We start from the raw sequence: 24,811 nt of genomic DNA on the forward strand, positions 1-24,811 counted from the left end.
GCCACTACATGGCGGTGACATCACCACGGCACTTGTGCCAAGCTAGGTGCACTCTGAGGCCACATGAAGTGTCAAAGGCTCGCTGACGTACAGAGATGACTGGCGGATGCTTCAGCTGTGCCCCCTACTACTCAACTTCTCCTTCATGTTAGCCGCCCGGCACTCCGCTCTTCGTTGTGAGCGTCGCTCCTCTACCCTCTGCTGTTGCTGGAGGGTGACCGCCTCCAACTGTCCAGCAGCATATTTCACGAGCCTCCTCCACAAAGGCTGATTTTTACACGCTGGTACCAGTCATCAGCAAGTCCACTCAGCTCCCCAGCCTCCTGTACCACTTCACTCCATATCTTCTCTAGCCCGTGCCATGCCCGTTTAACCCCCTTTATCCGGCCGAACAAAAGCTGTTAAGGCATGCGGTGACTGGGCATGCGGGCTACATGACCCAGCCAACGCAGCCTTGCCTGCCGGAAGAGCTCAACCGATGGGACTTTGCCCAGATCTTTAAAGGATTTGTGAGCTCCTCACACAATCCAGTCTGGTTAAACCCAGGATTGATTGTAGGCAGGCCAGCCTAAATGTTTCTAACCGGCAAAGATGTTCCATTAGGGGGGGTCCACGTTTCGCAAGCGTAGAGAAGGGAGGGAATGACTGTGGCCGAGAAGGCTTGAAGCTTCGTGTGGAGTGACAGACCAGGTAGCTTCCACACAACGTTACGCAACCGATGAAAAGATAATGCCGCTCGACTGATTCTGAGTGAGACCTCTGCTGTCAAACTGGAGCCGGTCATGAGCACACTGCCCAGGTATGGGAAACTCTCCACTCTCTCGACAACTGCCCCATCACCGATTGGGAGTTGCGGGGGTGGAGTGCCCGATGGTACAAAATTCCCAGGCAGGTGCTTAGTTTTGGTGGGGCTGATGGTAAGGCCCCACCTCTTAGTGGAATGCTCCAGTTTCAGCAGCAGCGCCTCCGACTCCTCCTCTGAGTGAGCAGCAATTACCAGGTCATCGGCATACATAACGTGATTGACCAATAGGGAGCCATCCCTTGACCACACCCGGGCATCGATCAGCCTTCCATTGTATATGTACCAGATGGAAATCCCTCTGGTACAGCCAATAAAGGCTTCACGAACTACGTGGTCGAAAAAGATGTTAAATAATGTGGGAGCCAGAGGACATCCCTGTCGCACCCCAATGTGAACAGGGAATGGCTCCGACTCCCAGCCACATAGTTTTACCCGGGCCCGCTCACCATCATGAAGGTCCTTAATGATTGTGAGCAGAGAGTCAGGGACTCCGAAAGCGTGAAGAACAACCCAGAGCCCAGGCCTACTAATAGTATCATAGGCCTTGACCAAGTCAATAAAGCAGAGATGTAGGTCTTGTTGGAATTCCCTACACCTCTGCTGTGCAGGACCGCCCTGGCCTGGAACCACAATGGGGCTCCTCAAGACTCTCATCAGCGTGCCTGCCAAGGGGATGTTGAATAATCCTTGCCAGGACCTTTTCCGGCACGCAGAGAGACACACAAAGACATGTGCATCCACACCACATGCATGCGCGTACACACAACACAGACACACACATAGACACACACACGCGTGTCCACACCACATGCACGTGCTTACGCATGCACGCACGCATACACATGTTTACAATCACATGCACCCACAAAAAAGACAAACATCCTCCATTTAGCCTTAACAGACTGTAGGGGCAAGTGCTGTTAGCCAGCACCTATGAAGGCCGGCACGGCACATGAGGGGGTGGGTAGCCAACACCACGCGGGGCAGCTTTTGTCTCCCTAGTAGCAATGTTTTACACACAGCACCAGGTACTCAATTGAAGCTAAGTCGACCTTGGGGAGGCCCAGGACAGATTTAGATAATAGTCACTGATGTTGGCCGTGAGCGGGAATCGAACTCAGGTCGCCGGGTTCGTAGCGCAGCGTGCTAACCGCGACACTACCGCTCCCCACCACATAGACACATGCTTACACACACGCTTACGTATACGCACACACACACACGTGTACACATGTGTACACACGCACACGTGTACACACGCGTACACAGACAAACGCGTGCCGGCCTTCATAGGCGCTGCTCACTAACAGCCCCTACAGTCTGTGTGAGGCTGCACGGGGGATCTTTTTTTTTTGTGAGTTACAGCTAGGAGGGGGCAGCGAAACCGTGCAAGGTGTTGACGTACCCGTGCGTACGTGCAGGCTTAGCAAGAGGTGTTGACATACTTATGCAGAAGTAGAGGAGAGGTATGCGCAGTGCGCGCTGTTAAGCGGGTGCAACTGAGGTCAAACAGGTGTGTGCATTGCACCATGAGGTTTGCACCGACAAACCGCCAGAAATTAAGGGGAGAAGCGGGTGCAACCGAGGTCGAACAGGTGGGCACGCTCTGACCGGAGTACGGGAGATGGGGGGTGATGATGAGGGATTAATGGGGCGGCAGCTTAAGGGGGAACACGTGAGGGCTCGGAATGAGGAGGGATATATAAAAGGAGTGTGCATAAGCGGAGAGAGAGTGGCCCGGGAACCAAGAGTGAAGACATCTCGCCGCTGCCGCTCAAGCCGTCAGCGGAACCTCAACCCTCACGCCGTCGCCGGGCGAACATTGGCTGAACCCCCCGCCCGGGACAGACGGGTGCGCGGGTATGAGGGAGCGTAGGTGAGGGCAGCCAGAGGTGTTGACGTATCCGTGCGTGCATCCCCGCGTGTGCAGGCGCAACAAGGAGGGTGTGCTGAAGGCGCGGGAGCTGCTCTCGGACCACTTTTCGCTGCACCCGTCAGAGGAGGACTGCGCAGCGCTGCAGCAGATCTGCGCCATCGTGAGCACGCGCTCCGCCTACCTGGTGGCGGCCGCGCTCGGCGCTGTCGTTTCGCGCCTGCGCCTCAATAAGGCTGTGAAGAAGCTGCAGACGACGGTCGGCGTGGACGGCACCGTCTACAAGACGCACCCCCAGTGAGCGGGGCGATCTCGTGCGATCCCGATGGGGCGACCTTACACGACCTCGACAGGATGATCTCGTGTGACCCTGACAGGGTGACCTAACGTGACCCCGATGGGGTGGCCTGACATGACCCCGTGGGGCATTGTCACTTAACTTAGTTACACATTTACACAGCAGTTCCCGTTTCTATCGCGCGCCTCTGCAGATGCGGCTGCATTACAGACGTTTCACAATAACACTAAACGGTGAGAGACTAAAACTGTGCATGCGGTTCTTTATCTTCGTCAACATCACCGTCATCACCGTCCTTATCACTGCTACAACCTCACTCCTCTCCTCTCGCCTCCTGTTCTTGCTTCCTCTTCTTCTCTCCCCTCTCCTCCTCTTGTCTAACCTCCTCTCCCCTCCTCCGCCGCTCCCCGCACAGGTACAGCAAGCGTCTGCAGCTGATGATGCGCCGCCTGGCCCCGGAGAGCCGCGTGCAGTTCCTGCTGTCTGAGTGCGGCAGCAGCAAGGGCTCGGCGATGGTGACGGCCGTGGCATACCGCCTGGCCGAGCAGCGCAAGCTCATCGACGCTACGCTGGCGCCGCTCAAGCTGTCGCTCACGCAGCTGCTGGACGTGAAGCGGCGCATGCGGCAGGAGATGGACCGGGGACTGGCGCGCGACTCGCACGCCACGGCTAGCGTCAAGATGCTGCCCTCCTATGTGCGCTCCACGCCCGACGGCAGCGGTGAGGCGACACCACGGAGCCCGCGGCGGCAGTGGCGGTAGAGGTGGCGGTGGTAGTGGTTGTAGTGGTGGTGGTGGCAGTAGTGACATTGGTAGTGGCGGTGGCGAAGGTGGTAGTGGTGGTGGTAGTGGAGGCCGTAGTGGTGGTGGTGGTGGCGGTGGTGGCCCTGGCAATGATGGTGGTAGTGGAGGCGGTGGTGGTGGTGATGGTGGCGGTAGGGAGTGGTAGTGTAGCAATTAGCGTACTGCGCTATGAACCCAGCCACTCGAGTTTAAATCCCACACATGGCCAACATCAGAGATGATTACTTGAACCGGTCCTGGGCCTCTCCGAGGTCGAATCAGCCTCCGATGAGTACCTGGTGCATTGTGTAAACATCGACACTGGGGAGACAAAGGTGACCGGGCGTGGTACCGGCCAACCACCCCTTCGTGCACCGTGCCGGCCTTCGTAGGCACTACGCAAGCGTCACTTGCCCTGTCAGTCTGTATGGGCCACACGGGTGAACTTTTCATCTTCATGTTTGCGTCTGTGTAGAGAACGGAGACTTCCTGTCGCTGGACCTGGGCGGCACGAACTTCCGCGTACTGCTTGTCAAGATCCGCAGCAGCAAGAAGCGAAGCGTGGAGATGCACAACAAGATCTACCCCATCCCTGCGGAGATCATGCAGGGCAGCGCCGAGGACGTACGGAGATGCACACACAGATACAGATACGCACAGATATGGAGATACATCAATACCTGCCATTCGCCACTAAGTGGCACCTGTGCGCCAGGCCAGGTGCACTTTGAGACCACGTGAAGTGTGGAAGACTCACTGACATGGGACAGACCCAGGAGGTGCCATTGGTTGACTGACTGAGATGACTGGCAGATGCATCAGCTGTGCCCCCTACTGTGCAAACTTGCTGTATTTTAGCTGCCCAGCGCTCTACTCATTGTTGTGAGCATCGCTCCTCTACCCTCCATTATGTTGAAGGCCAACTGCCTCAAACTGACCAGTAGTGTCTTTTATGAGCCTCCTTCATAGATACACATACACACGCAAATACACACAGAGAGAGACCGATACACACACAGATACACACAGAGATAGAGACAGATACATACACACACACACCGAGATACACGGAGAGATACGCACACAAAGACAGATACACACACCGATATACACAGAGATACACACCCAGATATACACAAAGATACACACACGAAGATAAACACACACACAGATATAAAGACAAAGACACCCCATATAGCCTTAACAGACTGTTGGGGCAAGTGCTGTTCGTGAGCACCTATGAAGGCCGGCACGGCACACGAGGGGGTGGGTGGCCAGTACCACGCCCGGCCGCCTTTGTCTCCCCAGTGGTGATGTTTACACATCGCACCATGTACTCATTTGAGGCTGAGCTGACTTAGGGCAGGCCCAGCACTGGTTCAGATATTCGCCATTGTTATTGGTTGTGAGAGGAAATTGAACTCAAGTCACGAGTTTTGTCACGCTGTGCACAAACATTGCACCACCACTCCCCACACAGAGATACACACAGATGTACAGAGAGAGATATACAAAGAGATACAGAGAAAGGTATGCGCATAGGTACACGCAGACATAGACAGAATTATACATCCGTACATAACAGCACACACACACTAACCCATGTACCCGTGTCCCCCCACGTGTCTCCGTATGTGTCCCCGTATGTGTCCCCGTATGTGTCCCTGCGTGTTCCCTGCGTGTCCCCGCATGGCCCCCCCCCCTGTGTCTCTGGGTGTCCCCATGTCCCTGCATGTTCCCGTATCCCCCCATGTGTCTGTGTGTGTCCCTGTGTGTCCCCGCATGTCCCTCCGTGTCCCCGCGTGTCCCCGAGAATAGCTGTTTGACCACATCGTGGGCTGTATCTCCGACTTCCTGGACTACATGGGCATGGCCGGGTGGCGCCTCCCCCTTGGCTTCACCTTCTCCTTCCCATGCCGGCAGACGAGCCTCGACGTGGTGAGCACCACCACCACTACCACCGTCACCACTACTACCATCACCACTATCACCACCACTACTACTACCACCACTACCACCTCTACCACCTCTACCACCTCCACTATCAACATCACCACCACCACTACTACGTGTTAGATACGTCCCCCTCAGTGAGGCAGATGTGATAGCTGCCTCCCCTGGTGCTTTTTATTGCAGTTTCATGACGAGACCAGCGAGCCTAAATATCTTTCTAGTTTATACACATACGTGAAATAAGTTACCTGGAGTATGGAAGGCGTGGACATGAAATGAAGGGGTCTACAAACATTACATTGGTGACATACTGAGATAGTAACAGGCACGCGCTTATTGCGCGCGCTCCATCCAGTTACTGAGGGGTTGCGCAATCAGAGGGGAGGCTGAGCTCGTCGCTGCCTCACCTCTCGTCTCTCCCTGTATTTGCAGCGGAGCTCCGCAAATTTGGCGATTTTGACTATAAAAATCGTAGAAATTACATAACACAGATCAGTGGAAAAATCTTAATATTTATTTTATTTGATTATTCTTTTTTTTTACTTTTCGTAACAGCTATTTTCTTTGGAGTATTACAGGTGAGGCTCTGCCTCCCCTGCCTCCCCTGACTGCACATCCCTGACCACCAGTACCAAAAAGATTTTTAAAAATCATGAGCAAACACAAGATCCAGGTTCGATTTAACACAGTACATAAAATTAGCAATCTGATGCGATCTGTGAAGGATGTGATCCCTGCCATGCAATACCCCGGCATCTACAAACTAAGCTGCGTCTGCAGCAGTAGTCACATTGGGGAAACTAAGCGACACATCTCGAACCGAGTTGGTGAACATAAGGCAGATCTGAAACACGGTAGGACCAATACCACGGCGGTGGCTGATCATTGCTTTAATGCGATGGACTCACAGGAAATTGATTTCTCTAAGACGAAGGTGCTTTGCAAACCCACTGGCTATACCGACTATAATCACCCAGGAATGTCCTTAACGCTCGTGACGTCATTCCACATCGACCATCCCCCCTCATTAATATTCATGAGCAGGTGACGTCCTCCAAATGGACACCCCCACCCCTCATGAGCGTGTGACATCACTCCGCATGGAGAACCCCTCCCCCCTCAATAATAATCGTTATCGAACAGCCTCCCTCATTAACACTCATTAACTTGATTTGAAGCTTTCGTGACTGCAGGAATTCATACTCTTTGGTTCTTTCGGTAAAGTCACGTAGGTAGAAAAAAATAACTAATAAATCACCTCTTTCCCTCTGTAAATTTCACCCCCACCCTCTCGCCTGTTGCGGCAGCCCCCCCTCCCCCTCCTCGGATTAGCCGAGCTCATCCACCCCTACCCTCTGCGATTACGTTTACTTGCAAATTCCATCCCTAGTCCTGCCCACTTACCCTTGGGTTGTAGCCACCACAAATGTATACAACATTTGGTTGCAGTAGCTCTCTCGCTACATTTCCTCCTCCGCAGTCCGCCTGCTGTATTGTTTCACCTGAAGACAGTGGCTTGTGTTGCTATCGAAACGTCGTGATTTATTACTTATTTTTCTATCTACATCACTTTACCGAAAGAAACAAAGAGTATGGGATTATAACCTTAAAATGAAATAGGTCTGTTTCACCGCGCCCTTACAAATTGCACACGTATTAATGCAATGAATATAACGTCGCGGTCTGCTTATCGCTTGCAAGTTTCAGATTTACTGCAATACACCCGTCCTTGGACGGGCAAAAGGCAAGTCAACAAAGATTCGTTCATGAAGCCATCCATATGTCCAGACGTAGACACAATTTCAACCGAGAAGATGGGTACAAACTCAGCAATCACTGGAAGGATGTTATCAACCAGTTTAAGTCATAACTGGCTGTTATGTTTCCATTTTAGACCTGGTAGCCCTTTAATTGGTGGAAGCCCACCACCAGGACCATCACTGCCCACTACTACCATCACTACTAGCAGTCGCCCTTTATTGGTGGAAGCCCATTACCAGCACCATCATTACCCACTACTACCACCACCTCTAGCAACAACCTCCACCATCAGCAGTGTGGGTGTGTGGAGCGAGGTGCAATGATTGCCTGGCGGCCCTGTGATTGGTGGAGACCCACTGCCGGTGTCTTGTTTTCTCCTACATTAACATCAGCTGCCCCGCCCATGCTGTTCACACACTTGGGCTACGCCCATCTCTAAACCTTTATAAACAGTTTGCCTTTAGAGGCTAACCCCCTATTCCTGATGACGATCACTTGTGTTGCGATCGAAAAGTCGTAGTTTTTTGTTATTTTATTTGAATATATCTACGTGACTTTACCGAAAGACCCAAAGAATATTAATTCCTGCAGTCACGAAAGCTTTAAGTCAAGATTTACACGGGGAATCTTTGTGTGTGTGTGCAGGGGTTCCTGGTAAACTGGACCAAGGGCTTCAAGGCCTCAGGCTGTGAGGGCAAGGACGTGGTGATGCTGCTCCGGGAGGCGATCCAGCGCAGAAACGTATGCTGCCACATATACGCACACACAAAGGTGCCCTGTGTAGCCCACACAGGCTGTAGGGCAAGTGCTCTTTGTGAGTATCAGCTGACACAGCGTGGCACCTATGAGCGGCGGTGTGGCCAATAACACCGTCCCCGCCCGGCTGCCTTTGTCTCTCCCAGTGTTGATGTTAACACGCCACACCTGTTCAGATCGTCGGAACTGATATTGACTGTGAGCGGGAATTTGAACTCGTGAACTTGGGTAACTGGGTTCGAGGCGCAGTGCGCTAACCATTGCACCACTGGTCCCAAACATAGGCCCCAAGGCAGTTGCACCGCCTGCGTATTCACTATCTGCAGCACTGCTTACTCGCACTCACGCGACAGCTACACAAAAATAATGCTTCCAAACAAACGAAAGGCACAGATCACCGGGGATCATAGCGCGGTGTGCTAACCACTGCGCCACCAATCCCCTCAATCATTTAATCGCTCACCCATTCACCTACTCAACGAACCACTCACCCACCCACGTAGTCACCCTCTCACTCACTCACCCTCGCCAGCTCAGCCACGTCCGTGCGTGCGTGACTGTAGGAGTTCGAGCTGGACGTGGTCGCGGTGGTGAACGACACGGTGGGAACCATGATGACGTGCGCCTACGAGGACCCCAAGTGCGAGATCGGACTCATCGTCGGTGAGTCGCTCGCTCTCACTCGATCGCACTCTCGTTCACTCGCTCTCGCCCGCTTGGCTCACTGGCTCTCTCACTCACTCGCCAGTTCACTCTCACTCACTCTCGCTCACTATCGCTCGCTCGGACTCGATCGCACACTCTCGCACACTCTTTCTGGCTCACTCTCTCTCACTCACTCTCGCTCACTCAATCTCACTCACTCTCACTTGTTCACGCTCGCTCGCTGGCTCACTCACTCACTTTTTCGCTCGCTGACTCGCTCACACTGACTCTCTTTCTCTCACTCACTCTCTCTTAGGCATGCTCACTCGCTCACTTACTCCCTCTCACTCACTCTCGCTCAATCACTCACTCTCACTCGCTCACTCGCTGGCTCACTCTCTCGCACAGTCACTCACTCTTTGTCACGCCAACGGTGACAGTCGCCAATCGCCTCTAAGTCGTCGTGACGTCACCACAGCACGTGTGCTAGACTGGGTGCACTCCGAGGCCACGCGAGGAGGCAAATCAGTGTTGCAATCAACGCTGTCCGATTTCTTAAAGAAGTGGGACCACCAGGGCATCCTTCCAATCCTGTGGAAATCCATCTTGTGGTGCGGACGGTCGTAATGGTGTCATACAGAGCAACCTGCACACAGACACCACCCTTTCTCAGCAGTTCTCTTGAGAGGGCATCTCTGCCCGCGAAATGTTCCTGGTCTGAGGCTCTGGATCACTCTTTGGACTTCCTCAACAGATGGCACCTCAGACAGCCGCTCACAGGGGGGCAGCCACTTCCAACACAATTTGAGGCAAAGCATCCCCAGCAGGGTCGTCCCCACCTTGTCCTCGTAATGTTATCTGGGCTGGGGGATTACTCCTCCCCCAAGACCCCTCAGAAGTGGTCAGCAAATCTGAAAACCTCTTCCTGGGGATCAGAGATTGGATCGCCACTCTTTTTCCTTAAGGATGGCAATACGTGTGGTGTTGCAAAGTTACCTTATTGATGGAGTCAGAGTGATTTGTGATTGCCGGCTACTGAGGCAGCTTCCATTTCCTCAGCAACCCCTGACCACCACTCATTGCAGCATCGTGCGGCTCTTTGAACCTCCCAAGCGATTCTCCGACATGGGTTGTTGTAGACGGTGGAAGTGGGCCTGTCTCGCGACCAGCCGGAACACTTCCTTCGTCAGCCAGGGTCTCTGGGGAGGTCTGAACTGTGTTCCCGTTGCAGCCATAGCAGCCACATGAGCCACAGTCCTCAACCTTACCCATTTACCCTCGGCATCAGGAGGAGGGTGGGACTATGCCAACCACAGCTGCATGTGATGATGAAATTCTAAGCAATCACCTTCATCAGCTACCTCAGACCAGGCTAATGTGGGTTTCAACGGGGTCTTAGGTGGACGCCCAACACTGCAGTGGAAGAGTGGCAGGCGCATCTTACAGATGACAAGCCGATGGTCATTGGCCATATCGTATGAATGCATGTATGTGTTGAACTTCTTTCGCAGCATACGTAGCCGGCCATGCTAATCAGAAGTGTCGGGGAAGACAACAAACTAAACACAAAAAATATATCAGCTCCATGGTAGCCCAAATGCACTGTTCCATCACTTTGTAGTCCAGAAGATATTTTTTCTTGGACCCGGCGTGCATCCATGATGTTTTGTGGATGCGCCGATCCTGGTACAGGATGTTGGTAATTACAAACCCATTGGCTGCACAGAAATCTAGCAGCCTCCGACCGTTATTATTGAGCTGATGTTCCCCATGCCTTCCAATCAGTCCATCCCAGGTGACTGCATCAGTACCCACGAGGACATTACACTCAGCCATGCAGATGACTCTATGCCGAGGGGTCACTTTAGCCAGCAGCAGGAACACGATGTCATAGAAGGTATCTAACTCATCAGCCTTGCCTGTATCCCTCCATTGATGTTCATCTTTGGTGTGGGTGCAAGCCACCGCCACCACTACCACCACCACCATCACCATTTCTCGCCTCCTGTTGATGGGGTGGGCGAGCCCAAAGTAACTTCTCACTCCTTACTGCCACACTCCCACGACCCCTTCATGATTTTCTTCAGAAGAAGAACCCCTCCCTGTCTATTGAATCCACCTTGCCTAACATTCCTCCACCGATGTTCATCCTCTATCTCTTACCCATCTCATCTCTCTCCCATCTCTCTCACCCATCTCTCTCACCCATCTCTCTCACCCATCTCTATCACCCATCTCTCTCACCCATCTCTCTCACCCATCTCTCTCCCATCTTTCTCCCGTGTTTCTGCCGTGTCTTTTCCATGCCGCGGCTGTGCCCAGGCACGGGCAGCAACTGCTGCTACATGGAGGAGATGCGGAACGTGGAGCTGGTGGAGGGCGACTCGGGCCGCATGTGCATCAACATGGAGTGGGGCGCCTTCGGGGACTCGGGCGTCATCGACGACATCCGCACCGAGTACGACCAGCTGGTGGACGCCGGGTCGCTCAACCCCGGCAAGCAGAGGTGTGCGGGAGCACACTGGGTTGCACGGCCTGTCTCGGGCACATGTGTACATGTGTGTGTATGTACATGTGCGTGTGTACATGTGCGTGTGTGTGTACACTAGGAAGACAAAGGTGGCCAGGCGTGGTGCTGGCCACCCACACCCTCGTGTATTGTGCCAGCCTTCATAGGTACTCGCTAACAGCACTTGCCCCAACAGTCTGTTACAGGCTATACGGGGGATCTTTGTCTTAGTTTTTTTTCTGAATGGTGGCACAGTGGCTATCGCATTGAGCTCTGAATACAGTCCGATTCTCGCTCACGACCAACATTAGTAATGTTTATTGGAACTGATCCTGTGGCCTCCCCTAGGACAACTCAGCCTTAAATCAGTACCTGGTGTGGTGTAAGACAAAGTTGTAGTGCCGTTCTTCATAGGTGCTCGCTCAACAGTACTTGCCTCTCTCGAGGCCTCACGGGGACCTGTGCCTCTGCAGGTTTGAGAAGCTCATGAGTGGGATGTACCTGGGCGAGATCGTGAGGAACATCCTCATGGACTTCACCAAGCACGGCCTCCTTTTCCGCGGAAAGATCTCCGAGCGTCTCAAAACTCGCGGCATCTTCGAGACGAGGTTCCTCTCCCAGATCGAGAGGTGAGCCCCAGGGATGATGGGGGGAGGGGGGGACAGAGATGTTGCCATCCACTCAGACTTGCACAAATTCGGACGCGTGGCCATCTCCATTCATCGTCCCGTGTGTCCCCGCGTGTCCCCGCGTGTCCCCGCGTGTCCCCGCGTGTCCCCGCGTGTCCCCGCGTGTCCCCGCGTGTCCCCGCGTGTCCCCGCGTGTCCCCGCGTGTCTCCGCGTGTCCCCGCGTGTCCCCGTGTGTCTCCGCGTGTCCCCGCGTGTCCCCGTGGGTCCCCGCGTGTCTCTGCGTGTCCCCGCGTGTCCCAGCGTGTCCCAGCGTGTCCCCGCGTGTCCTCGTGTGTACATCTCCATTCATTGTGCCGTGTCGTACTCGTGTCCCCATGTCCCTGTCTGTCCCCGCGTGTCCCCGCGTGTCCCCGCGTGTCCCCGCGTGTCCCCGCGTGTCCCCGCGTGTCCCCGCGTGTCTCCGCGTGTCCCCGTGTGTCTCCGCGTGTCCCCGCGTGTCCCCGTGGGTCCCCGCGTGTCTCCGCGTGTCCCCGCGTGTCCCCGCGTGTCCTCGTGTGTACATCTCCATTCATTGCGCCGTGTCGTACTCGTGTCCCCATGTCCCTGTCTGTCCCCGCGTGTCCCCGTGTCCCCGCGTGTCCCCACGTGTCCCTGCGTGTCCTTCGCCACTCATCGCCCTGTGTCCCCCCCGACTGTGTTTTCACAGTGACCGGCTGGCCTTGCTGCAGGTGAGGAACATCCTGCACGAGCTGGGCCTGGAGAGCACGTGTGATGACAGCATCATCGTCAAGGAGGTACGGGGGTGGTTGTGGTAGTGGTGGCTGTTATAAGATCCTAGATTTGAAGTTGTCGTGACTGCAATGATCCATACTCTTTGTTTTTTTTGGTAAAGTCAAGTAGGTGAAAACAAAATAAAATAAAACATAAAATAATTTAGTTGCTTTATTTTTATTTTGTTTTCACCTATGTGACTTTACCGAAAGAAACAAAGAGTATGTTATAAGATCCCCCTGCCATTCTTCCACTGCTGGTGGTGGGCATCCACCTAGGAGCCCATTCAAACCCACAATAGCTGGTGAAGGTTACAAGCAAGAATTTTATCATTGTTTACAGCGGAGTTAATGGGAAATCGACGATCGTTCAACGCGTGTTTGCTTACCGAGCAATTTTCGCGGAACGCATCTCGCTCGTTAAGTGAGATGATGCGCCTGTCGTTTGTTCTCACTGTGGTGCTGTGCCGCACTGGTGTGTTGTTGTCTCACCGTGGTGCGGTGTGTGGTGCGGTGCTAGGTGTACTGTCATCTCACTGTGGTGCAGTGTGTGTTGCGGTGTGCGGTGCAAGGTGTGCTGTTGTCTCACCGTGGTGCGGTGTGGTGTGTGGTGCCGTGCCATGTACGGCGCTAGGTGTGCGGTGTGGTGTCTCGCCGTGCCGCCCAGATGTGCGGTGCCGGTATGGCAGCCATCGTGGACAAGATCCGTGAGAATCGCGGCCTGGAGCACCTCAAGGTCACGGTTGGGGTGGACGGCAGCATGTACAAGCTGCATCCACAGTGCGTATCCCTCGGGGGCACAGGCGGGGGGCATGGGGGGGAATGGAAGGGGGACACGGGGGATACGAGGGGGGGTTGGGGCATGGAGGGGGAACGCAGGGCTATGAGTAGACACTCACCTGATGATTGTGTGACTCCCGTGTGACCCACCAGCTTTGCGCGCTTCCTGCACGACACGGTGAAGCAGCTCTCCCCCAAATGCGAAGTCAAGTTCCTGCAGTCGGAGGACGGCAGCGGCAAGGGGGCGGCGCTCATCACCGCTGTGGCGTGCCGCTTCCGCAACACCTCCGAGTCCTAGCCGCCCGGCACCACCACCTCGCACACCAAGCCCGCTCAGCACCACACCACCACATGCTGCCACCGGCACCACCGCGACCAAACACACCCCACCGCCGCTTGGCACCACCACCACACACAATGCCACCACACAAACCGCCACCACACCACGACCATCACTGCACATACCGCCGTCGTGTGCCGCTGCTTGGAGTCTTAACCGTTCCACCACGGATAACCACTTCTACCACCCCACCACCACCATGGGGCACACACTGTCACGGCAGACACAACCTCGGACAACCACTACCACCACACAAAACAACGGACAACCACTACCTAGACCACCACACACCAACACGGATAACCACTACTGCCACAACCACAACACACAACCACGGACAGCCACTACCTCCACCACCACACACTAACACGAACAACCACTACCACCACACACTGCCCTGACACGCACGTCCATTTGGGATCAGTGTTCATCGATCGCTCACTCCCAACCTTTAACCCCTGTAGCCCCAACACTCCTCTGAGCTGTGAGTGGCAGGCGCTCCCCACAGCCGGTCTACGGTGAGGTCCCGGTGAGGATGCGAGAGTGAGCAGTGGTGAGTCGCATGTGTTTGGTGTGGGTGTGTGTGCCTCTGTGTGTCTTTGTCTCTTTGTGGCTATGTGTGTCTGTGTGTGTGTGCGTGTATGTAATTGTGTGTGTGTGCGTGTATGTAATTGTGTGTCTTTGGGAAGCGGTAGTGTAGCGGTTAGCGCGCTGCACTATGAACCCGGCGACCCAGGTTCGATTCCCGCTCACGGCCAACACCAGTGGCGATTATCTGAACTGGTGCTGGACCTCCCCTAGGTCGACTCGGCCTCAAATGAATACCTGGTACGGTGTGTAAATATCGTCACTGGGGAGACAAAGGCGGTCGGGCGTGGTGCTGGCCACCCACCCCCTCGTGTATCGTTCCGGCCTTCATAGGGTGCTCGCTAACAGCACTTGCCCCCTACAGTCTGTTAAGGCTATATGGGGGATCTTTGTCTTTGAATGCATGTCCGTGTGTACCTGAGTGGGTCCGTGTGTCTGTGTACACGTTTGTGTACGCGAGTATTCTATACATGTGTGTTTCAATATATCTGTGTGTGTGTGTGTATCGCTGTGTTGTGTCTCTCTCTCTCTCTGTCTCTGCTTGGACAGTCCCACACATTTCGCGATGAGACGCGTTTATTTTAACTCCATGATGCACCTTACGTCGCCACCGTTTCCCACTGTAGACTATTGAGGCCCCCTGGTGAAGTCGGTCGTCAACACTGTACAGGCTCCTGTGACAAAGTCCCAGCACAACATCAACACCATAACAACACAGCAATAACCCGGAGCAGATCCCGGTTCAAACCAAAATGTTACCACCGAAACACAGGTTCCAATATCCAGACTGTTCCGGGTCAAAGCTGGACAGGTGGCTCCCCTGGGGGCACACCCTCTGGGCCACCTTGGAGGCCACCATCCTGGTTACTCCCTTGATTACCCCTTACACAGTCGGATGGTCTCACATCTCCCCCTGCTGCTTTGAAGCTTTGGTTCATCACCCCCCTGCGACGTTTGCCGTGGTATTTATTGAATCTGGCCGCCACTCGATTTGGCGGGGTGGCCTCTGCGTCCAATCAGTTCTGTCGTCCAGCCAGCCGGCCACCCATCGTGGTGAACCTTGTATAGAAATGGTCGTTACGAACCTCGACCTGTGATCCGGCACTTTGGGAAGGGTAGGGGTTGATGGTTGGTGGATAACACAGATTTGTGGAACTCCCAAACATCTCTCTCTCTGTGCTGCTGCTGCTAATACAGGGGATGGCAGTGCAGCAAGCTGAACTCGTCTGTGTGGCAGAGCAGTTGAGTGTTGCAGCCCGGTGCTGGCTTCTCTCCGGGTTCTCCCGTTTTTCTCCCACGTAAAGAGAGCACAACTCTCAATTACTGGCAAGTGAAGGGGATTGGCCAAACGTCCCGACGTGGCAGCACCCCTCTTGAAAAGCAGTCTTGAGATTCGGCGAGTCTTTCCAGGGTAACTTGATGTTGTTAATACTGTATTTGTCTGAGCCCGAGGGATATCGATGCAATGTACTGTTGTGTGATGAGGGTGTTGTTGATGATGATGACGACGCAGTGTGGCGCTGTGTTATGGCTAGAGGGGTGTGATTGGATGGCAATCGTTATGAGATGATTGATTCATCCAATTAGCTGGGCGATGATGATGGCGATTGATAAGGGATGACGATGAAATGAGGCGGCTGATGATGGTCATGATGTGAAGTTCTGTCTCCGAGTGCCCCCCGTGTGTCACTTTAAGTCACTCTGTGTTGCCGTGTGTCACCGTGTGTCACCACGTGCCACTGTGTGTACCCATGTAAACACTTCCTCGGCATGTGTTGGCGACGTCGCTTCTGTGTGTGTCTACTTGAAAGTCGTCCGCGTGGTGATGATGAGGACTATGACGATAGATGATGATGATGCTGACCATGATGACTGATAGTGATAGTGGTGACGAGTTGCCACCTTTTACACATCATCAACACTTGTGCAGTCTCCCACACTTAAATTCAATGCCACCAGATCTTGGTACCAAAGCAATTCCAGTCACAGGAACACAGATGCCCAGACAGGTGCCAACCCCGGTGGTCCTAGTGAAGGTGATTTTTTGTTTTTATTTTCGAGCCGCCCTTCCATATGCCGGTAGTGGCGTATCAGACCGCTTTACGTCACATCTTGGCATATTTGAAAGTGGCACCCCCCCCCCAGTGGCAGCTGTCCCCTGTGTGGCATGAGATGACTCGGACCCTGGCCTGCAAGCGGGCGTCAGGCTGTCAGTAGGGCGGTGATGAATGCTGATGCTGCGTGGAATCCCAATTGAGTAACGATTGCTGTGACGATGTTCACGATGTGTGACAGGAGAACTGATAATACTGATGACGACGATGATAGTGATGACGATGATCGTGATGACAATGGCGGTGATGACAATGCTGATCATAGCAATGCTGATAACGGTGACGGCGACGATGACAATGCTGATGATATTGAAGACGGAGCCGAAGACCATGCGGATGACCCAGGCTGTGCGCAATCACAAGCTTTTATTTATTGTGCGTTTTGTGTAGAGTAGCGCGCGGCGTGCCCCGCCGGTCTGTGTGCTCACCGTGCTTTGGGGGTGTAACGACTCCACAGATCAATCACCGGATTCTCTCTCCACGCTGTTAGAAAAAATTCGATAGCTTCACTCGAGACCCCTTGCGGCAGCCACGAGCGGAGCGCTAAATATTTTCCCCCCAAAAATATGATAAATCGTCTAATTGCATCGTTACACCCCTCAAACGATTACAGAGCGGCGCTTCTGCGTTCGTCAATCGCGACAATGTCGCGTGCGGTGGGATAACGTGTGGGGTGCGCTCACCTCTTCTTCCGAGACGGTACAGGTCAACGTGGAAGAGTAGACCAAAAATATCGGCCAGAGCCAATCGGCGGTGGGCTTCGAGCCGCCGCATCGCTTGAGGATGTGACGACTGCTCTGTCGTGGCTCTGTAAAATGGCTCCACGTGTCTCTGTGGTTGTGAATAAAGAAGCGCCGTGTCCCCACCCTTCTGCGCCTGCGCCGCGTCCAATGTCTACACTGCCAAAGAGGCATCATGGTCGGTCTATCATCTGGCAGTCGGTAGGACATTGCTCGTGATGATGATAAACGCCTGGAGAGGCGCACGCTTGGAGTTGCACTGAGAGATGGCAAGAGGAACATGTATGTGTAGGTGTGTATGTTGAACTTATTTCGCACCGTACGTAGCTAACCGTGTTTATCTGAGGTGTGGGGGGAGGGCGACAAATTAAACACAAAAAGCATTTCTAAAGAGATGAGTTTTCAATCCAGATTTGAAAGTGCGTAGCCCCAGTGGCTTCCGAATATCGGAAGGAAGAGCATTCTAGACGGCCGCAGATGCGCATCTAAAAGTGCACGATGCAGTGACCGTCTTTGTTCTATGACTAGCCAAAAGCCACCGCGAGGATGACCGGAGTTCATGTGATAGTTTATGTTTCTTGAGATCAGAAAGGCATCTTGGTTTATTTGTGGCAAGGGTTAACATATACACAGGTTGATAACATCACAATGACCTCTATTATGGGCTCGGGCAGAATGTGCCACGGCTAAGGGACAATGATGGCTGGTGGTCGAGAATCTCGAAAGAGAGTGGCAGCTAGGGAGTAGAATGCGTCCTAGAGCACGTCCATAGAGGAGATGGAGCGATGTAAATCCTCTCGTGTGCAGAAGCTGAGTGAATTGTTATATCATAAGATATGGTAATCGTTGGCGATAGGTTTGGGGAATTCCATCATCCATCTACTATTTAACTTTTTATTTTACCAGGTAAAGTCCACTAAGTGACGTAGCCACATATCTCACCGAAGTGACTTATCGCGTAGAAATGTATAGCATCCAAATGATTGAAACGCATGTTGATTCTAAATGTGGAGGGAAAACTTGAAGAACCCGGAGCAGAATCCACACGAACACGGGGAGAGACATGTAAACTCCAAATATACACCAGGTCTCAGGGTCGGGATCATACGCACGACCTCCTGCATACCAGGCGAGCTAGTTAACATATCGCTGTCGTGGCGCCCCGAGCAGTGGATCGACCATGGCCGACGTTGACAGCATCGACGAGAACTTCAAATTCCCACGTGCCAAACAGTGACGTCACCCCAACGCCCTCGGTGTCACGTGACCGAACACCCCTTCCCACATCCTTTTCCGTGTCACGTGACCCCTCGCGCCCCTCGTCCAATCAGCGTTGAGGGGATCCGGATCCCGGAAACCCGGTTCTAGATTCTTCGGAAAGAACCGAAGCTGAGAGGCGGCGAGTCGCGACCCTACTTCACCACTCTGGTCAACGCGGGCGGCCACGTGGGGAGCACGGCGAGTACAGCACAACACCGCGCGTGCTGCTGCTGCTGGGGACGGAGCACAGTTCGATTCCCGCTCACGGCCAACACCAGTGACGATTGTCTGAATCGGTCCTGGGCCTCACTTAGGTCGACTCGGCCCCAAATGAGGTGTAGCGATGTGTAAACATCGCCACTGGGGAGACAAAGGCGGCCGGGCGTGGTGTTGGCCACCAACAGCCTCGTGTGCCGTGCCGGCCTTCATCGTAGCTCGCTAACAGCACTTGATCCTGCAGTGTGGGAGGGCTATCGGGAGATCTTTGGATTATGGTTGGAGGCGTTTTCGTGTCGAGGCACTGGCTGCGATTGACCAGCACTTGGCCACGCTGGTTCAGCGCGGCCTGGGGGGACGCGATTAGCACTGCGAGTGCACTACTATGCTGGGTTATGAACATTTGGGCTTGCCTGTCGACGGCTGTATTGTGTTCGGAGCTCACAATGAAAGATCTGGGACAGTTTTCATCATCGGTGAGCTCCTCCGGCAGGCGAGGCTGGGCCATGTAGCTCGCATGCCCCCAATCAGCTTCTGTTTGGCCGGATCGAGGGGGCTAAACCAGCGCGGCACGGGCTAGAGAAGAGATGGACTGATTCGGTACAGGAGGACGTGGAGCTGAGTGGCCTTGTAGATGACTGATCACAGCGGTGTCAAGATCGGCCTCTGTGGAGGAGGCTCGTGAAGGACGCTGCTACTGGGCAGTTGGAGGCAGTCGCCTTCCAACAACAACGGAGGGCCGAGTAGCAACGCTCACAACAACGTGCGGAGCGCTGCGTGACTGAAACGCAGCGAGTTGATGCAGCTGGTGCATCTGCCAGTCAACCCATGGCACCTGGGCCTGTTCCGTGACCTGCGATCGGGTAGTAGTGTTGGTATTAGGGTAGTAGCAATGTGGGTGTTGGTATTGGGGTAGTAATAGGAGTGTGGGTGTTGGTATTAGGGTAGTAGTAGTGTGAGTTGGTATTGGGGAGTAGTAGTGTGGGTGTTGGTATTTGGGTAGAAGTAGTGTTGGTATTTGGGTAGAAGTAGTGTTGGTATTTGGGTAGAAGTAGTTGTGTTGGTATTGGGGAAGTAGTGTTGGTATTGGAGTAGTAGGTGTGCGTTTTGGTATTGGGGTAGTAGTAGTAGTGTGGGTGTTTGTATTAGGATAGTAGTTTGGGTGTTGATATTGGGGTAGTAGTGTGAGTATTGGTATTGGGGTAGAAGTAGTAGTATTGATATTGGGATAGTAATGTGAATGTTCGTATTGGGGTAGAAGTAGTGTTGGTATTGGGGTAGTAGTAGTGGTGTGGGTGTTAGTATTGGGGTAGTAGTGTGGGTGTTGGTATTGGAGTAGTAGTGTGAGTGTTGGTATTAGGATAGTAGTCGTCGTGTGGGTGTTGGTATTAGGGAAGTAGTCGTCGTGTGGGTGTTAGTATTGGGGTAGTAGTAGTGTGGGTGTTAGTATTGGGGTAGTAGTAGTGTGAGTGTTGGTATTGGGGTAGTAGTAGTGTGGGTGTTGGTATTGGGGTAGTAGTCGTCGTGTGGGTGTTGGTATTGGGGTAGTAGTAGTGTGGGTGTTGGTATTGGAGTAGTAGTAGTGAGTGTTGGTATTGGGGTAGTAGTCGTCGTGTGGGTGTTGGTATTGGGGTAGTAGTAGTAGTGTTGTTAGTATTGATATTGGGGTAGAAGTAGTAGTGTTGGTATTGAGGTAGTAGTAGTAGTGTGGGTGTTGGTATTGGAGTAGTAGTGTGATTGTTGGTATTGGGATAGTATTCGTCGTGTGGGTGTTGGTATTAGGATAGTAGTCGTCGTGTGGGTGTTGATACTGGAGTAGTAGTGTGTGTGTTGGTATTGGGGTAGTAGTCGTGTGGGTGTTGCGTGGCGCCGAATGTAGAAGCAGCTTTGGGGACGACGAGGAGGAGGATGCAAAGAGGCATGGCCGACGTGTGCAGTCTTGCGTCAACATCGCTCCTGGGGTGTGCTCACGTCGTGTTCCGCTGGCGATGTCATGCTGATGATGTCGTTCTGATGATGTCGTGTCGCTTGATGTTGCTATTTTTGTTGTTGTGTGTTGTTGATACATAGTGGTAATGGACTGATGTTGCACTCATGTGTTGATTTGTCTGTTGGCGTGATGCTATATATATATTTTACATCGACCTTGTGTTGTGTTCAAATTGTGTCAATAATTTATTTATTATGGTCACTTGGAAAGTCCCTTTTGACATTAACTATCTCTAGCATGTCGGCTATCACGCACATAACATACACGCAATGGCACGTATACACAGATTCACACATAGACAACGTAATGCAACGTTTCCCCCCCATGTAGCCTTAACAGACTGTTGGGGCAAGTGCTGTTAGCGAGTAGCACCTATCTACGAAGGCCGGCACAGCACACGAGGGGGTGGGTGGCCAGCACCAGGCTCGGGCCGCCTTTGTCTCCCCATTGGAGATGTTTACACACCGCACCAGGTACTCATTTTTAACACCTGATTTGTTGCCAGAAAAAAAGGGGAAAACCTATTCTCATATTTTGGTACTGGCAAAGGAGGTCCCATGATGTAGCTGCTCACCCCGAGCTCTCATTACTCTGATAGTGCGTGTCTTTGTGCTGTACGCCTTTTGGCGTCCTCTGGTCTAACACCGTTTAAGACGAGGCACGAAAGAAATCTGTCTCTGGTGTGGACCAATCGGTTTCAAAGACAATGCATATATTATCAGAGAATGTTTTTTGTTTGCATTCTGACCACAAGTATTTTGGTTAAGGCAGACATGATTCCTTGTAAAAGGTTGCAGTTTGGTGTTTTAATATCTTAACACAACAGTTTTTTTTTGCCACAAAAAAGGGGAAAACCTATTCTCGTACTCATTTGAAGTTGAGGCGACCTCAGGAAGGCCCAGGACCACTTCAGACAATCGTCACTGGTGTTGGCCGTGAGTCGGAACCAAACTCGGGTTCCTAGCTCCCTACACACCCACTCCGTACACACCCACTCTCAATTGAAAACTCATTTATTTTTGTGTTTAGTTGTACTTCTCCCGCACCTCCGATTAGCATGGTTGGCTACATACGGTTCAGAATGAAGTTCACCATACATATATGTACATCCACTCAGCCACTCGCTCACCCACCGACACTCACCTGTCCAATTACTCATCCACTCACTCACCCACTTACTCACGAGTTGATGCGGGCACTGTCGGAGCCATTAGGGGGGGTGGGGTGGCACGTGCCCCCCCAATGATCTAACCGAAATTAGGGATTTTGATCGGATCATTGGGGTTTATTAGTAATAAATCGGCATTTTGCGACCCTCACTGCCACTGTGTAGCATATTTTTATGTGCCAGGGTCTCTATGAGATGATAGGGCAATAGTCTGAGTCCATAATTGACAATAAGTAACGGCAAAGCAGTTAGAGTTAGAAGTGACTCAGAATTGTGCGCAGTTGCGTATACAGTACACGACTTCCCTGAAGGCATTCACCCTCAGCGAGCGCGATGCCGATCACACAACGCGGTTTGAATTCGACCCTCGATCGATGGCTGCGCCATCGCCGCACACGCTCGCATAAAAAGCAAGGGACAAGTCCTTACTTACTAACAACTCCTCTATCATTCTTCATTGCTGGAGGGGTTGCCCCCGCTACCTGAAAATCCTGGCTCCGCCATTGGATGGGGTTGGTCTAGTATTAGTCACTAGTTGATATGGGATGGGGTAGGTCTAGTATTAGTCACTAGTTAAGTGGCAGTCAACTGCTCATTCACTTATTCCTTTATGCAGTCCATACTTACTAGTCAGTACGGTACATTACTTTGTCCGTATCGCACTCGTATTGGATTTTGAAGCTGCCATTTGTTTTCAGGCACAGCAAGCTCGGCCTCAGGTAGTCTGGTGGTCTGATTCGACGTTGCCGCAGTGGTTGCAACTCCAATCAGAATTTGTGACGTCGATGTTGTGCTGACGTATTGATGCGTGTTCCATGCCGTGTCCATGTCTTGCGTTGATGTATTGTTTATATTGACGCGTCAATGTTGTGCCGATGTGTGTAGCGTCCCGTGGTGTGTTGAAGACGTAGGAGCGGGACTCTGGGAGCATCGCACATGGACGACGCCGCCACCGCTCCCCCAGATGTAGTCATCCTGGGAGAGGTCAACAACAGCCCTGGTGAGAGCAAAGCTCACCTCGCTCACCCACCTACTCATTCGCCCACTTGCTCACTCACCCACGTGATCTTTCACTTGCTCACTCATTTACCTGCTCAGTCACTTGCTTACCTGCCAACTCACCCACTGAATTTTTCACTGATTCACTCACACACTCATTGACTTATCCACTCACCCCCCATCCTATCCCACTCACTCACCCACTAACTTGATCACTCATCCATTCACTCACCCCCTCTCTATGCCTCTCACCTGCTAATTCACTCGCCCACAAATTGTCTCACCCACTCAGTCACTCTCTCCCGATCACACTCACCCACTCATCTCACTAATTAACTCACTCTGCCCCTCCTGAATCCCTCTCACTCACCTTCTCACTAATACACTCACCCACTCAATGACTGCTTCCCTATCCCACTCACTTTCCTGGCCACTCACTGGCTGCACATGACTCTGATGTTTGCTTCTGCCCTCCCTCCCCCTCCACCCCACCACCCCCCCAGCCTCGTGGAATCGCCGGAGCCCAGTCCTCGTTGTCTCTGACGATTCGGACGACGGCGACAACTATGACATCAACGCCATCCTTCACGCGGTGACGATGATGTGACGGTGGTGTTGATGTTGGTGGTGGTGATACTGGCACAGTGGGGAGCACAGGTGGTGCATCTCCCAGTCATCTCAGTCAGTCAACCCATGGCACCCGCTGGGTCAGTCCCGTCACCTCCTGCCAGCGTGCCTTCGACACTTCACGTGGCCTCAAAGTGCACCTGGCCTGGCACAAGCGCCGTGGTGACGTCAACACCACTTGATGGCGAATGGCGGTTGTTGGTGATGGCGGTGATGCTGATGATATGGGGAGCAGTGCTAAGAACCCAGCAACCCAAGTTTGATTCCCGTTCGCAACAAACACCAGTGACGATCATCTAAACCCGTCCTGGTCTTCCCCTAGGTCGACTCAGCCTCAAATAATTACCTATTACAGTGTGCAAACATCATCACTGGGGAGCCAAGGGCGGTCAGGTGTGGTGCTGGCCACCCACGCCCTCGCGTGCCGTGCCGGCTCGTGAACGGGGGGGGGTCTTTGTCTTTGATGTTGATGATGTTGATCGTGACGACGACGATGACGATGTTAATGCTTGGCTGCTAACCCCCCGCGCAGGTGGAGGAGCTCCGGAGCGAGGACGACGATGATATTGCTGCCATGACGGCGCCAGCATCGGCGCCCAAGGAGGTGGTGGTGGAGGGTGCGGAGGAGGCACCGGCTGGTCCTGACGAGGGCGGCGACGGCGGCGCCGTTGGCGTCGACCGTGACCAGCTAGCCACAGTCGTGGGCCAGGTGGTGAGTGCCAGCGGAGGTTGGGGGTTCAGTTTCCCCATGACCGTGTGATAACTGGAGCGTTACGACACCCAGAGGGTGCCGGTTCGATTCCATTTCCCGGCGTGACAGTTGAAAAAGAATGGCAGCTTTTTTCTGAACCCTATCCCATTCCGATGACGTGCATGTATGTCATCAGTTTATCATCAGGTTTTTTTCCGATGACGTGCATGTGCGTGTACGTCATCGGGAACAGGTACCGAGGCTCCCACAAGACCATGCAAGGAGGGCGTGTGGCACAGTGTTGCCGCCAGCTATCGTAGAGTGGCGACGGTCATGTGATCTTTATGGCGGTACCCCGGGGTACCAAATAATACAAAATGGCTGAGGCAATGAAATATTTTATTTCTGGGACACTATTTTTTCCAGGGGTGTACTTAACTCCACGACTGGAATACATATCAATCCGACATCAGTGCGATGTCGAAACGCAGCGAGGACGATTGCACTGAAACCCTG

At 53.1% G+C, this 24,811-nt stretch overlaps 2 protein-coding genes across 5 annotated transcripts in view; both read left to right on the forward strand.

The window, feature by feature from the left end:
- The window catches only part of LOC144942496 (hexokinase-1-like), a 50,442-nt gene extending 33,860 nt beyond the window's left edge, over positions 1 to 16,582 (forward strand). The window contains exons 7-18 of the mRNA XM_078869357.1: positions 1,414 to 1,463; positions 2,692 to 2,975; positions 3,392 to 3,696; positions 4,234 to 4,382; positions 5,577 to 5,696; positions 8,118 to 8,213; positions 8,792 to 8,891; positions 11,196 to 11,379; positions 11,856 to 12,011; positions 12,719 to 12,806; positions 13,417 to 13,562; positions 13,716 to 16,582. Coding sequence (XP_078725483.1) covers positions 1,414 to 1,463; positions 2,692 to 2,975; positions 3,392 to 3,696; positions 4,234 to 4,382; positions 5,577 to 5,696; positions 8,118 to 8,213; positions 8,792 to 8,891; positions 11,196 to 11,379; positions 11,856 to 12,011; positions 12,719 to 12,806; positions 13,417 to 13,562; positions 13,716 to 13,860 — 1,823 coding nt within the window. The 3' untranslated portion in view covers positions 13,861 to 16,582. The remainder of the gene's footprint in view (positions 1 to 1,413; positions 1,464 to 2,691; positions 2,976 to 3,391; positions 3,697 to 4,233; positions 4,383 to 5,576; positions 5,697 to 8,117; positions 8,214 to 8,791; positions 8,892 to 11,195; positions 11,380 to 11,855; positions 12,012 to 12,718; positions 12,807 to 13,416; positions 13,563 to 13,715) is intronic.
- Positions 16,583 to 18,707: 2,125 nt separating this feature from the next.
- The window catches only part of LOC144942409 (E3 ubiquitin-protein ligase RNF216-like), a 31,363-nt gene continuing 25,259 nt past the window's right edge, over positions 18,708 to 24,811 (forward strand). For 3 of the 4 annotated variants that reach the window (XM_078869262.1, XM_078869261.1, XM_078869264.1), the window contains exons 1-4: positions 18,708 to 18,802; positions 22,864 to 22,978; positions 23,481 to 23,569; positions 24,137 to 24,316. In XM_078869262.1, coding sequence (XP_078725388.1) covers positions 22,915 to 22,978; positions 23,481 to 23,569; positions 24,137 to 24,316 — 333 coding nt within the window. In that variant the 5' untranslated portion in view covers positions 18,708 to 18,802; positions 22,864 to 22,914. Of the gene's footprint in view, positions 18,803 to 22,863; positions 22,979 to 23,480; positions 23,638 to 24,136; positions 24,317 to 24,811 lie in introns of those variants that run through there. The other variant, XM_078869263.1, reaches the window with a different exon arrangement.

Source organism: Lampetra fluviatilis, chromosome 27 (genome assembly GCF_964198595.1).
Source record: "Lampetra fluviatilis chromosome 27, kcLamFluv1.1, whole genome shotgun sequence".
Taxonomy (NCBI): Eukaryota; Metazoa; Chordata; class Hyperoartia; order Petromyzontiformes; family Petromyzontidae; genus Lampetra; species Lampetra fluviatilis.